This window comes from Hemiscyllium ocellatum, chromosome 15 (genome assembly GCF_020745735.1).
Source record: "Hemiscyllium ocellatum isolate sHemOce1 chromosome 15, sHemOce1.pat.X.cur, whole genome shotgun sequence".
NCBI lineage: Eukaryota > Metazoa > Chordata > Chondrichthyes > Orectolobiformes > Hemiscylliidae > Hemiscyllium > Hemiscyllium ocellatum.
This window is the reverse complement of record NC_083415.1, coordinates 27,046,986-27,063,027: the sequence shown is the minus strand read 5'-3', so window position 1 is coordinate 27,063,027 and position 16,042 is coordinate 27,046,986. Positions and strand designations below refer to the sequence as shown.

The window sequence follows — 16,042 nt, the reverse complement described above, 5'->3', positions numbered from 1 at the left end:
CTAAGGAGTTATATGGTCTACATATGCTCCTAATTCATGTGTTTACCCATTTTCATTTGTATGGAAGAAAATTACATCAATTATCAAGATAGGAACATATAGATTTCACTGTCACTATTTATTGCTCACTGTCCCATGCAATTAGAACTTGTAGCTAGCCCAAAGCCCAAACCTGCCTAACACAAGCACACGTCAATTTTCATTTGTAGAGTTTTGATAGCACAAGGTTTTGGTAGCTGGAGTGCACTACAAGGAATCAGTTCATTTACCTAGATATGGGACAGAAAATTCAATCAATATCAAAGGATAATTAAGGATCACCAAGAGCTGCTCGTAATGCTGAATCCAAGAAAAATGAAAAAGATAATATGCTGAAACCCAATTTTAGGAGTATATTTTGATGTAACATTGCAACATTTGCAATTTATACCCTTAACCTTTTTAAGGGAGATTACCAATTAATACCTAAGCAAAAGCAGCTTAGGTTGTGGATTCATGCCCATTGAGTAGCAGATTGTGATTTTACAGAATAATTTTACATTGAACCACTGTAACAGAGTCTTAGCCTATCTGTTGGATTGAAGTCCCAGAGTTACACAAAAATTGTTCGAACGCACTATATTGCCTTGTTCTATAAGAATACTTGCATCTGTGGCTACTGTAGATAAACTTCCAATACATAGAAAACAGCCCACACATATCCAAAAAATAATTTCTAGTACAACTGCCACAAGTGTATTACAAGACACTAGTATTCAGTCCACTGATGTACATGTAAAAGCTTATGACAAATTTATAAAGAGAATGTTTTTCTAACCTGCATTTTATATGCACTTTTATACTTTAGATGCAGTCAAAGCTATTATATTTACAATTTAGCTTAAATATAATCCATGTCTTACCCATAATGCACAATTTTAATATTTCATAATCAGGCTGACACAATAAAAGGCTATTAATAGAATACCATTAAGTTATGTTAAATTCTTTAATTTCCGAGACTGTTATATCCATACATCTAATATCTTAAACATTTTTCAACAAAATAGGCTTTTAATGGAAACAATGGTTGTTTAAGAGTTGTGGTGATACCCGCTGCTTTAAAATGTGGCTTTGTACAAACATGAATGTCAAAAAAGTCCTGGACACACCAAATAGTTATACACGTAGCTTGCATCCACATTACAGCAAACTAAGGTTAGTGGTCCAAAATACATCAGCCGTGTTCAGCATTTACTAGAGACAGCACAAAGGAAAAGTTGGCTCTGAAAGCAAGATAAATCCCATTGGCAGATGAAGACCAGAAAACAATACTGCACTGATCATTCCATCCTTTGTGTTTAGACTCTAATAAATAGCCCTGAGCTTTAATACTATTGCGAAGGGACAATAATTTAAAGGCCAAACCTGCAGCAAGTGTCTGTGTGATGTGCATATTCACAGCTTTAGCTAAATGTGCCACACTGGTCTCAACAGTACTAATTTCAATAGATAATTCCTGACAACAAAGATTCTACTGTGTAGACAGTGGTTACGCGCAAGATTATTTGTGTTATCATACAACTTTTGTCCAACAAAAACAATTAGTATTGGCTTACATTTACAGTATTAAGATTAATTGCTTTTTAATGGGAATTTTTTTTTCCAGTACTTTGAGATCTACAAGATGCGCCTAGAAAAAAAATACTACAGTGGAGAATGAAGTAAGCTTGAATAGAGGGAGGTTAAATTCCAGATTAATTGCTGTAACTTTGTCCTTCTGGGGGCTGAGCAAGTTTTCCATTTTCTTTACACATCATTTGACGCCGAAGTTCCGTCAGGACAGCTTTGATACTATATGAATTCTGCCACTTAGCTAGGACTGATATGCTTTTTGGATCCACCTAGGAAAGATGTAAATACAAATTACACAACTACCTGCTACGACACTTTTATTCCTTTTTAATTTAAACACAGATAATTAAGTAAATTAGGTAATTACTTCACTAATTTAAACAATTAGATTTCCACACATGTACATTATATATAGTATACCATAAAGCATATACTTGACCCTCCTTATTATGAGCAAAGATCTATGAACTAATTCTTACCATTGGCATTTACAGTATTTACGGAGACTAATTATTTTAACAGGTACTGCACAAAATGCATTTAAACCTGAAAAAACCCTCCGTTATTCTCATTCAACTGGTACATAATGCCACATTAATGGTTAAAGATACATGTAAACTAATTGTCAAGATAAAACAACAAAAGCTAAATAAAATGCTTGGAGCAAAATGAGAAATTAAAAGATTTTGCACACGTAAGGCACATTTGTAGCCTAAACAAAAAGGATCGATTTCCTCCCAGTTATAATGTTCTACTACTAAGAATTGCTCCATCTTGTGGCATAAACCTGACTCAATTTAAGCCATTTGGGCTGGGTGAGGTTAGGTTAGGTTAGGTTATGTTATGTTAGGGGAATGTCAAGAATGGCCAGCTCTTGAACCAAATCTGATAGATATCTCCCACAGGAGTATATAAGGAATTATCAAGTTGCTACTTACCTTTTATCCATTTAACTAGGTTTAATGCAACAGTACTAAATGTGGGATAAATAAGAAGTCAATTGCTATACTAGAAATCAAGAAAACTTATGCCACTTTTAAAGTTATTGTGTGCACAGCCAAACACAATTCTGGACTGTTCTGGAGAATGAAATATCCTTCAAAACAGGAGAGCATGGATTCCAAAGCAATTGTCGTAACTTTGCCCTTCTGGGACATCATCTCTCTTTTCAAAGAACTGACTCCATTTTGGACAACAGCTGCACTGGCAATGGCTAGATTCAGTACTGAAGTACAAAATTAGAACTAAACTATGCAGAATTTTCTCCTCCGAAAGGGTGTGGATTTAAGATTTTATTATTGAAATTTATAACATTTGTGTTAGCCAAGGACATCAAATGACATTGTCAAACATGTGTAAATTGAACTGGAAGGTTTGGTTTCAGAAATTTTGTCACCATACTAGGTAACATCATCAGTGAGTGTCTAGATGAAGCACTTGTGGTATGGCTCGCTTTTTGTGTGCTTAGGGTTCCTTGGGTTGGTGACATCATTTCCTGTGGTGATGTCATTTCCTGTTATTTTTCTCGGGGGTGGTAAACGGGATCCAAGTCAATGTGTTTGTTGATAGAGTTCCAGTTGGAATAACAAGCTTGTAGGAATTCTCACGCGTGTCTCTGTTTGGCTTGTCTGAGGATGGAATTTTTGTTCCAATCCAAGTGGTGTCTTTACCCATCTGTACGGAAAGACACGAGTGAGAGTGGGTCATGTCTTCTTGTGGCTAGTTGATGTTCATGTTTCCTTGTAGCTCGTTTTCTGCCTGTTTGTCTAATGTAGTTCTTGCAAGGTGTTTTGTAAATGACATTAGTTTTGCTTATTGCCTGTATAGGGTCTTTCAAGTTCATTAGTGTGTTGGTGGGTTTGTGGGCTGCCATGATGCCAAGAGGTCTGAGTAGCCTGGCAGTCATTTCCGAGATGTCTTTGACATAGGGGAGAGTGGCTAGGGTTTCTGGATGTGCTTTGTCTGCTTGTTTGGGTTTGTTGCTGAGAAATGGGCAGATTGTGTCCGTTGGGTACTTGTTCTTTTTGAACACATTGTACAGGTGATTTTCCTCTGCTCTTCATAGTTTCTTTGTGCTGTAGCGTGTGGTGGCTCATTGAAATAACGTTCTAATGTAGCTTTGTTTGTGTGTGTTGGGATAATTGCTTCTGTTGTTCAGTATTTGTCCAAATATGTTGCTTTCCTGTAGACACTGGCTTGAAGTTCCCCTACATCTAGGAATGGCAGTTTGTGACATGATCACTCTCACTAGTATTTCTACATGCAGATGAAGGAAGGACACCACTTCGACTGAGACAACACATTCATCCTAGGACAAGTCAAACAGAGACACGCGCGAGAATTCCTAGAAGCATGGCATTCCAACTGGACTGACTTGGATCCCATTTACTACCCCCGGAGAAAAAGAACAGGAAATGATGTCACTAACCTAAGGAAACCTAAACACAAATAAAAAGTGGGTCATTCCACCAGTGCTTCATCCGGAGGCTCACTGATGATGTTACTTAGCATGGTGACGAAATGTCTGAAACCAAACCTTCTAGCTCAGCTAGCAATCCCACATCCAGAACCTCAACATGAGCTACAAATCTTCTTAAAACTCACTAAAGTGTATATTGAGTCAAGGGTGTAAAACACCATGACCTAACAATGTCAGAACAGGTTCAATGGACTGAATAGCCTACAGCTATTCTTGTGAATGTATCAACTGTTATACGACACGAAAACAGGTTTGATGGGTGAAGTGGCCACCTTGTGTTTTGCAATGGCTTATGGAACATAACCAAGGACTAACTTGAGGTAACATTTGCAAGTTTCTTGGTCTGTTAAGGTTCTGTCAGTGAGTACTGTACGTATTTTTATGATGGCATGCTTGCGCTTCATACAGAAAAAAAATTAATGAAAATGTCTCAACAAAACCTAAGCCATATGACAGGTCCTCAACTTCTCTAATCACCTCAAAGAAAGTAATCGCTGCACCACTGTGGCAGCGTAACAATGAGACCCCAGAAAAGTTAGTCAAACCAACAGGATTCAGAAACAATCACGGCTATCAATGGTGGCAAATATAAACTTACCGTTCCATTGGAATTATTTACTCCATTCATATTTATTTTTGTTACAAATCTAACATGTGGAGCTACCTCTGGATATCTAGGACCACAGTCTATTTTAAGGCTGTATATTCGGTTTTCATAAATTGTCTGTAAAAAGAAGAGGTGTCATTTAGCAATACTATTTGATAAACCAAGCATTCAAATTTTAAAAGCAAGTTACTACTGCAGACACTGGAAATCTTTAAATAAAGATAAATTGCTGGAAATAATCAGGTCTGGCAGCATCTGTGGACAGCAAAAGAAATATTGTTTTGAGTTGAATATGATACTACTTCAAAACCTGAGGGTAAGGCTGTTAAGGCAGGAGGGGTAGAAAGAACAAAAGGGATGGCCTGGATTAGGGTAGAGGCCAGGGGAGATTAAAATTTAAAGATATGGTGCAACAAAAGGCAAATGGAGTGGCAATGGTCACAGCAATATGACGAAGCATTTGTCCAGAATGAGTCTAAATACCACAATGAACAACTCTGTTTGACAGCAAAAATATAAAAAAAGACTCAAACTAGCACATGGCAAACAAAAGATCAAAATGGGGGCAGAGTTCATGATCTGAATTTGCTGAACTCATTTTTAAGTCCAGAGGGCTGTAATTGGCCAAATTAGAAGGGAGATGCTGTTTCTTGAGCCTGCATTGAATGACACTGCAGTGGGCTCAGCACAGAAATTAAAGCCTGGGAGTCAGTTGCTGAATTAAAATGGCAAACAACCAGAAGAATGGGTCACGTTTTCAATTGAGTGGAGATGTCTTGCTCAAATTCTCAGCAGAAAATACTGAGTACACTCAGATCAGGCATCACCTGCGGAAAGAGAAAGTGAGCTTTTTCAATCTGATGAAAGGTCATCAACCTGAAAAATTAACTATTTCTCTCTCTGTAGATGTTTCCTTGATCTCGATCAATATATTCTTTTTCATTTTTGGATTTCTAGGAACTAATTTGATCATTCTTTACAGCATTGTGTTAATCATGTATCCATGGACAAAAATCACTCAAATCTCATGTAGAAATGCAGAATTAAACAAAAAGACTAACAGCATTGTTGACCTTAACCTCAAATGGACTATAAATCAAAAGTGAGGTTTCAATTACACAACTTTTTTGTTTGAAGTATGAAGTTCCAGAGATTTACTAAACCGCTGGAAATGTATTCACCTTGAAGTGGTAATTATTTCTTCACCAAGTATCAGGGCTTAGGCAGCAAATTATAGCAACATAATTCAAATACTTCCACGAGTTTAGAAAGTTGAAGGTAATCTAATTGAGGTTGTTAAAATGATTAAAACATATGACAGTTCCTCTATATCTCACTGATTTAGTGGGTCACTATTTGAAAAGTAAAGCTATTTATTACTGAAACCAGGAAGCACTTTTTTGTTTACAAAGGGCAAGTGGAAAACTGAACCCATTCCTCAAGTGATTGTATATTCTGGATCAACTGATCAGAAAATTTGTGGTAGATAGAAGTATGAATGGATATGGAATAAAAACTAGTTAATGGTGTATGAGAGAATTACTCGACAGGGATTATGCTTATAATCATATATCCAAATTCTGCAGCTCTAACATGTCTAAACTATGGCACTTAAGGTTATATGTAAACCTTAGTAATGTAAGCTTGCACAGTTGCCTGTAACTGTGTGAAACTGAGCTGAGTTAGTCAAATCTAGTACATTACTGACAACAATGTCTGGAATGTAGTAGATGAGGAACTAATGTCAGATGCTAGGCAGAATGGTATATAATCAGAAGGCATGGCCATGGGAGTCCTGAACATTGACTCTGGATTTCATAAGGCCTCATGGAAGCAGGGCAAGTATTTGGTAGGGAAACCTCCTGCTGATTACCATCTACTGCCTTGCGTTGCTTTATACTGAATATAGCTTGGAAGAAGCTCTAAGGGTGGCAAGGGCACAGAACATATTCTGGGCAGAGACCTTTCATGTCCCCAAGAGTGACTTGGTGGGTACGACAATTGGCTGAAGTGGTCAGGTGCTGAAGGATATAGCTACCATGCAAAAACACCCACATGACTTCCTCTTCACTAATGCATCATATCACGAACAACATCCACAGTACTGTGTCTCATTATCATGCTAAACAGGATAGATTGAGAATAGATCTTCTGCATATTCCTGAGGTACCTTGTGCCATCAGCAGAACTGTATGTAACATTAGCTGTAACCCAGATCAAGAAAATAGTGAGAAGCATTGAAATAGACATTTCAAAAAGTTCAACAAAATATACATTACATGAAAAACAAAAATTAAGATACACGTGCAGTTTGCTTAAGATGAGGAGTGAGACAGAGGGGTATAGGTGCATAGTTCCTTGAAAGTGGAGTTGCAGATAGACAGGATGGTGAAGACAGCTTTTGGCATGCTTGCCCTCTGTTGTCAGAGCACTGAGTATAGCAGTTGAGATGTCACACTGTGACTGTACAGAGCATTGGTGAGGCTGCTTTTAGTATACTGCATCCAATTCTATAGGAAGCATGTTATTAAACTTACAGGGTACAGAAAAGATTTACAAGTACATTGCCACAACTAAAGGGCTTGAGTTATAGGGAGAGGCAGAAGAGCCTGGGGCTTGTTTTACCCTGGACCACCAGAGACTGAGGGTTGATTATATACTGGCCAATAAGGTCACAGGGGACATGGAAAGGGTGAATCGTCAAAGTATTTTTCCTCAGGGGGGCAAGTCCAAAACTAGAGGGCATAGGTTTAAGGTGAGAAAGGAAAGATTTAACAAGGGTACAATGGGTAACTTTTTCATATGGGGGTGGTGCGTTCATGGAACGAGCTGCCAGACGAAACGGTGGAGGTTGGTTCCATTACAACATCTAAAAGGAGTCTGGATGGATAAATGAATAGGGAGGATTTAGAGGGATATGGGCTAAATGGTGGCAAGTGAGATTAGGTCAGATTGGGATGCCTGGTTAGCGTGGATGAGTTGGAACAAAGGGTCAGTTTCCATATTATTTGATTCTGACTTTATGATGCTGATGGATGTCAGCCTAAGTCTCAAAAACATGTCCAAAAAAGGTCAACTTATATGCCAAGTGTAAACATGTAAAGCCAACATTACTGTTATCTTTGTTGTTTGTACATCAAGCAGAGTTTGCTTAACATGGGCGTCTTAAAAACTCCACCATATCTTCATTACAGAGTCTACGGTCCTTGATTGATTTCTTGCAGCCAATAGTTGTACAGGTACAGCAATATTAGTTTGAAAATTTTACAGACTATGAATGGAAGTACAGCTTGAAAAGTGAGCTCAACTTATATGCTGTGTATAAATGAAAACATGAGTTTTGAGGCTGAAGAAATCAGGTCATCTTGTATGCCACAATCTAAGGTACTCGGGAAATCAAGGAAAGTAGTAGTTTAAAAGAGGCGGCTTGTAATGTTGCAAAACATATCAGTAAGCCTAAAGATCGGAGTGTTTCACTTGGGTTGGATTGATAACAATTGACATTCAAACCTAAGTTGAGAGCTTGGTGCTGCAAAGGAAGTTGGTCAGGCAGCATCCGAAGAGCAGGAAAATTGACTTTTCAGGCATGAACCCTTCAACAGGAACTGATGAGGGGCTTATGCCTGAAACATCGATTCTCTCACTCCTCGGATGCTGTCTGACCTGCTGTGCTTTTCCAGCACCACTCTTGACTCTAATCTCCAGCATCTACAGTCCTCACTTTCTCTGAGGTGATTCAAATCCAAGAGCTAGGCTTGATTTTCTCCAATGAGAGAGTCTTCAACAATCTCACATTTACATTAAGTGGCACTGATATTGCTAACTTCCCCATTAGTAAACGGAAACCTGACTTGACCTGCCATATAAACACCATGGCTACAACAACAAATCAAAGGTTGTGCATCAAACACTAATCCCTTCCAAGACCAAGATTTGCACATCATCTACAAGAACCTTTGCAGCAAGGTAGAAGACGTGAGAGTGGTGGTGAAGGGTTGTTTATCAGACTGGAGGCCTGAGACCAGTGGAGTGCCACAAAGATCGGTGCTGGGTCCACTACTTTTCATCATTTATATAAATGATTTGGATGTGAGCATAATAGGTATAGTTAGTAAGTTTGCTGATGACATCAAAATTGGAGGTGTCCTGGACAGTGAAGGAGGTTACCTCAGATTACATTGGGATCTTGATCAGCTGGGCCAATGGGCTGAGAAGTGGAGTTTAATTTAGATAAATGTGAGGTGCTGCATTTTGGGAAAGCAAATCTTAGCAGGACTTATACACTTAATGGTAGGGTCCAAGGGAGTATTGTTGAACAAAGAGACCTTGGAATGCAGGTTCATATTTCCTTGAAAGTAGAGTCACAGTTAGATATGATAGTGATAAAGGCATTTGGTATGCTTTCCTTTAGTGGTCAGAGTACCGAGTACAGGAATTGGGAGGTCACGTTGCCTGTACAGGACATTGGCTAGGCCACTGTTGGAATATTGCATGCAATTCTGGATTCCTTCCTATCGGAAAGATGTTGCGAAACTTAAAAAAGGGTTCAGAAAAGATTTACAAGCACGCTGCCAAGGTTGGAGGATTTGAGCTATTTTCCCTGGAACACCAAAGGCTGAGGGGTGACCTTACAGAGGTTTATAAAATCATGAGGGATGTGGTTAGGATAAATAGACAAAGTCTTTTCCCTGGAGAGAAGGAGTTCAGAACTAGGGGGCATAGGTTAGATGAGAGGGGAAAGATATGAAAGAGACCTAAGGGGCAACTTTTTCACGCAGAGGGTGGTATGTGTATGGAATGAGCTGCCAGAGGAAGTGATGGAAGCTAGTACAAATTGCAATATTTAAAAGGCATCTGGATGGGTATATGAATATGAAGGGCTTGGAGGGATATGTACCAGGTGCTGGCAGGTGGGACTAGATTGGGTTGGGATATCTAGTTGAAATGAATGAGTTGGACTGAAGGGTCTGTATCCATGCTGTACATCTCTATGATTCTATAAGTTGTCAGGGTTTTGTCAAAGCACCTTTCAAATGCATAACCTCAATCTTAAAGAATAAGACCATCAAGTACATGGAAACACCATATTCTCCAAGTCACACACATCATCCTGACTTGAAAATAGATCACTACTTGTCATTGTTTGGTATTACTGAACTTGAAAACAAAAACAGTGTGACATACAAGTTACGAACTATTGAATTTTTAAAAATAATATATTAAACACAAGGTTATGCTATTTTTTATTTCTAAACATATAGGTAGAAGATCCTTAATCCAAAATGCTCAGTACCAGCTGTTATTTTGAATTCGGAATTTTTAGGTTTTCAGAATAAATGACAGTTTAATGGTGAATTTTTTAAAAAATCTTACCAGAGGAGCAGACTTCTAAGTAAGAATGTGCTTGGCCACGCCCCCACACGTCATATCTAAATGACATGCATAGAGTGGGTGTCGACTTGCGGGCGTTCACAGAGAAACCTCAGGCTATTCGGTGCTTGGCCACGCCCTCCCCACGTTGCATCTGAGTGATACGCATCCAGTGGGTGTCAACTTGGGTTAACTGTTTGCTTGCCAAACAACCTTGTTAATGAGAAAAAAACTTCACAAAAAACCTTGGGATTTCGGAGCTTTTCAGTTTGTGGATGTTCGGATAAAGGATCCTCTACTTGTACTAATAATGCTAAAGTGAGACATGGTGTGACGACTGAATGGGTGTTTACGCAAGAGTAAGCAAACAGATAATAAATACTAATTTATGCCACACTTTGACTCTGCATTTGGTTTGAAGTACACAAATTTATTTCATTTATTAAGTCTGATCTGCCCATGCTGCTATTTTGCTTTGATAGATGACCACACCATAAGCAGCACCAGTTTTAAAACATGCTGCACTATAAACACACCTCAGCATTTGTAGTGTCACAACACAATTAACACCACCTCTAAACATGGAATAAATCTCTGTGACCATGGACTCTCTGAAAGTAAGTTGTTTGTCCTCGTGCATGGTTTCAATTTTGGTGTGCCTTTATCCCCAATCAAACATGAAGAGTAATTTGCTGAGTTTGAACCTCTCTACTCCCACTATCAAGCAAAAACACTGAATCCTTGAAATCACATCGAGCTGATTGAATACCCACAAATTGCAGGATTCCAAATGATGTCTCTAATCTTCACATCATGTAAGGCTTCAAGGCCAACCTATTATATCAGTACATAACAAAAGGATTGGAATAGTTATCCTTAATAAGTGTCAATGTATCAACAAAATACACGCCATTTTAATGAAAGGTCTAAATTTGTATCTGTTGGACACACCATTTAACATGACCTGGCAGACTTTTTCAAAAGCTTAAAAAAAAACTTGCTGGACTTATTCAAGAACACAAGCTACTGGGTTTTAGATATGAAAGGTTCTGTCCTCACAGATCACTGCACCTGCATACAAAACTAATGTCCCTTTATATCATACCTTATCTGTGACTGTTTCTGCACAATATAAACTGGTCATTTTTTGACTCTCGGGGGACATGGACATCGCTACCTAGCCAGTATTTTTATTCTCTGTCCCAAGCTGCCCTTGAGAAGGTGGCCTTCTTCAGTCAATGCAGTCCACATGCCGAAACCTGCCCAAAACCAATTGTAGCAATTTGCCAATTTTCTTCATTGTCGCTGGGTCAAAATCCTGGAATTCTGTTCCTAAGAGCATTGTAGGTAAACCATCAGCATATGGACAACATGTGGGCAGATTTAATATTACTAGCTCACTGATGTTTTCAAAATGCACTCTGTCCACAATTGCAGTAGCTCTAACTGGTGGCTCACCATAACAGTGTCAAGTGTAATTTGGAATGTGCAAGAAACACTGGCCTTGCCAGCAATGTGCATATTCTGTGAACAAAAATAAGTACTGGTCAGCCAAGATCAAATTGAACAAAGTTTCGGGGGAGGGGTTGAAAACTTATTTCTGCATCCAAAGGAACTGCAAACAAAACTATTTGTTTCAATACTCAAGATCTGCATTTCCACTCACTCACTTAAACCTGTTAAACTATCCCATTAATCCAAAAATGCCAACATCCTGGGGATCAAACATTAAATTAGTATCACTGCAATTATGACTTTCCATTTCTAAAACCATACTTACCCTTGGAGGTCCAATAATCATTCCTGTCCACCTTGTCAGTGTCATATCTTCATCGTCTTCAAGTCCCCAACTTACTGTCCCATCACTTGCTCCCTTCTGGCCGTCTTCTAGCTCTTCCAAAAGGCGAAAATTGCGTGGAACTGTTACAGCTGCAACAAATAAAATAAGCTTAAATTCCTACAATTAACTGTAGGGACGCCAAATTATTCCATTTGACTGAGTTATAATACTTTAAAAATGAGTCAAATGGATCACTAGACAACATTAAAAAATTGTTACTAGACAGGTCAGTGTCACATTCATTGCGATGATTCAACAATTTAAGCTAGCTCTGTTTGGCGAAGGAGGGAATTAAAGTTAGCGAGACAAAATTAGGTTTAGATAGCATATGCAAAAATTGTTTTAAGCATTTTTCTTGTTCTTTAGAAGAATGTCATCAGAGTCACCTATAAATGTTTCCTAGTTATATATTTTGAGTACTTAAGTATTAGGGAATGATAATACCTGATAAAGTCAATTCATGTTAATTGAAGTTATAACAAATCAATGCACTGGAGAAAAGATTTGAAGTTTCAGCATCTATTTTATCATTGCGATCTTCAATCTGTCTAAATACCAATTACTGACTTAGAATTCATATGCTAAAATATTAACAGATTGATTGAAATTGAACATTATAGTTTTTGTTATTTACATACATTGCTTATATATTTTGTTAAAACTTCGAATTATTATGCACTTTTCACAACCACCTGACATCTCAAAACGCTTTACAGCCAATTCACTGTTATAACAGCCAAGTGTACACAGCAAACTCCCACAAACAGCAATGTGCTAATGGCAAGATAAACTATTTTTAATATTCGCTGAAGAATAAGTATTGGCCATTTACACTTACTATATTTGTCAAATTCATTGTTATTGAAGGATAAAAAGAATACATTTAATACATGTTGTGATCTGTCACCAAATTTTACTTCTGAATATTTACCTAATATAATTGAGTAGAGTCAATTTTGTTTTGAATATTAAACATTGCCATAATCTCTAAAATGTTTTGAGTTAAATTATACTCAGAAGTGGGAACAACACACCTGAAAGCTCCCCTCCATGCCACACTAAATCCTGATCTGGAACTATATTGCAGTTCCTTCAATGTTGCTGCGTCAAAATCCTGGAACTCCCTAAAAACAGCGTGCTTGTACCCATGTCACATGAATTACAATGCTCAACGAAGGGAATTCTGTACCACTTTCTAAAGAGTAATTAGAGATATGCAATGGCTGCCATGCTAGTGACACCAATATATCCTGAACAAATTTAAAAAAAGGCAGATCCTGGGGAATCTGGGGGCCAGCCTCTTTTAATTTTTCATATTAGGTAGATCAGAGTTTGGACAGACATGTGGCTTTGCACATTTAAAATCTGTCAAACTAGTAGTTAAATCATTCTAAAACAAAAGTAGCAAGAAAGTGAAGGTGCATAACTTATTACTGTAAATTTCCATGCTACAGTGCTGTCTTACTACTTAATCGCAAAACAAATGAAATACTCAAGGTTTGTGCGAAGATTTGTAGCTCGGGTGCTCGTTGTTGTGGTTCTGTTTGCTGAGCTGGAAGTTTTTGTTGCAAACGTTTCGTCCCCTGGCTAGGCGACATCATCAGTGCTTTGGAGCCTCCTGCGAAGCGCTTCTTTGATGTTTCTTCCGGTATTTATAGTGGTCTGTCCTTGCCGCTTCCAGTTGTCAGTTTCAGCTGTCCGCTGTAGTGGTTGGTATATTGGGTCCATGTCGATGTATTTGTTGATGGAGTTTGTGGATGAATGCCATGCCTCTAGGAATTCCCTGGCTGTTCTGTGTCTGGCTTGCCCTATGATAGTGGTGTTGTCCCAGTCGAATTGCATGCAAGGACTGCACAAAACACTATATAGGACAAACAGGAAGACAGCTAACAATCCGCATACATGAACATCAACTAGCCACGAAACGACACGACCAGCTATCCCTAGTAGCCACACACACAGACAACAAGCAACATGAATTCGACTGGGACAACACCACTATCATAGGGCAAGCCAGACAGAACAGCCAGGGAATTCCTAGAGGCATGGCATTCATCCACAAACTCCATCAACAAACACATCGACCTGGACCCAATATACCAACCACTACAGCGGACAGCTGAAACTGACAACCGGAAGCGGCAAGGACAGACCACTATAAATACCGGAAGAAACATCAAAGAAGCGTTTCGCAGGAGGCTCCAAAGCACTGATGATGTCGCCTAGCCAGGGGACGAAACGTTTGCAACAAAAACTTCCAGCTCGGCGAACAGAACCACAACAACACAAATGGAATACTGCAAAGCCAGATGAAATGCAGACCTGTAATAAAAATAGTAATTTACTTCCTGCAATTATCTTATCACACTGAACCTAAACAAAATAACTTACCTTTGACAAAGTGTAATATTTTCAATAAAATTAATGCAACAGTTGAGGATACCAATTAACATCTTTCAGGTTAAAGTACAATGAATTTTGAAACAAAAATACAAATGTTTTTCTCCCTTTCTTCCTGTGTAGGGGTACATTCTACTAAGATTAAATCAATGATACAACTTTGTTTCATCTACCTGACCTATTTAGGATTGGTGACTAATGATTTTGCTTTTTAATATATAATCAAACAATTGCTGAAGCACCTGCCTTTAGTTAATATAATCACTAAGAGGTTGATAATAAATAGGAAAAGTGAAACATAATACTGAAGTGATGCAGTAGTTGTGAAAAGATCAAAATTAGTTGCTTCCATCCCATGACAATTTTTTGTTTACCTCAATAACTCCTTTAACATCAACACCTTCCCAATATGCCTTAGAAGAATCTTAAAAACAGGGTTATACCAAGTGCATTGTTACTGTTTTGTAGGATCTGTTGGCTGATATACATCAACATCAAACCTCTGCAATAAAGTACTGCTATTGCAGGAGATGTGAAATCAAGACAAATTGTTTAGAGTTTACATTCAGACCAACTTTCAAAACCTATTGGATATGCAACATTAACTCTGCTTCCGCTCAGATGTCCACAGACAAGCAGACTTTCTCCAGCACTTTCTGTTTACCTTTGCATCCTAGTTAGACATTTACATTGGAGAAACTGAGGAGCCAGGACCCAACAACAGATCAATGAGGAAAGGAGCATTAAGAAAGATACTGGCAGCAACATTTTGAATAAATTGATGTATAATATTAGGTGGTAGAGAAAGAGAGAGGTACTGAAACTGGAGTCTGAAGTTGAAAAAACACAGATGATCATTTCTACCAGAGAATGTATGAAGATGATGCTAAAAGTAAGGCGTTTTTTATGGTGAAGGTACAAGAAATATACTTGGTTTACATTTGGATAAAACACTACATTTGAGAACAGTCTGTTATAAATTTAGCTAGCGCCAAAGGCAGAACCAGCTGCAAGGGCAGAGTTTGTGTTGGTCTAAAAATAACGGCTTCAGTATTTGTTATGTCTATATGAAGAAAAAGGAAGTTTTTCTAATGCTACATGACAGATGTGCAAGTCTGACAACACAGACTTAACAGAGGGAGAGAAATTGTACTGGGGCGAAGACAGACTAATAGCATTAGCATACCTGTGGAAACTAATCCCTTGCTTCCAGGTGATAAACTGGTAAATGAATAAGGAAGTTGAGGGAGACAAACTTTTGGGGGGTGCCTCTAAAGACAATAGTGTTGGGACAGGAAGAGAAGCTTTTGCAGGCAATTATTTTCCAATGCCTCAACAGGGAAGGAAAGTCCCACAAAGATGGGAAAGTAAAAAAAAAATGTTAAAGAAGGCTACTAAAGTCAATCATGATTTGGAGATGTCAATCATGTACTCAGCTTCAGAGGGGTCAAAGGAAAAATGCACCTTGTCTCAGAATATATTTGTTGAGTCCAAAATGGAACTTCAATTGTCAGCAATTCAGTTGCACTGAAGTTAATGTCAGACAGCAGAATCACACGTCTATGATTCTTGATAATCTGTTTCAATTCTTTATAACTGGAAAAACAAATTTTATGCTCAGTTCTTATTTGATACATGGCAGTACAGTGTTTTTTTTCAATTTGCTCATCGGACATGAGCATTCCTGCTGGGGCAATACTTATTGTACAACTCTACTATCCTTGAAAAGGTG

The 16,042-nt window shown here is 38.3% G+C and overlaps 1 protein-coding gene across 1 annotated transcript in view; it reads right to left on the bottom strand.

Moving 5' to 3' along the window:
• Nucleotides 1-974: 974 nt before the first annotated feature.
• LOC132822917 (ubiquitin-conjugating enzyme E2 variant 1-like) overlaps nt 975-16,042 on the bottom strand; it is a 53,173-nt gene continuing 38,105 nt past the window's right edge. The window contains exons 2-4 of the mRNA XM_060836323.1: nt 11,851-11,999; nt 4,692-4,817; nt 975-1,883 (exon numbers count right to left, since the gene is read on the bottom strand). Of these exons, the coding sequence (XP_060692306.1) occupies nt 1,737-1,883; nt 4,692-4,817; nt 11,851-11,999 (422 nt within the window). The 3' untranslated portion in view covers nt 975-1,736. The remainder of the gene's footprint in view (nt 1,884-4,691; nt 4,818-11,850; nt 12,000-16,042) is intronic.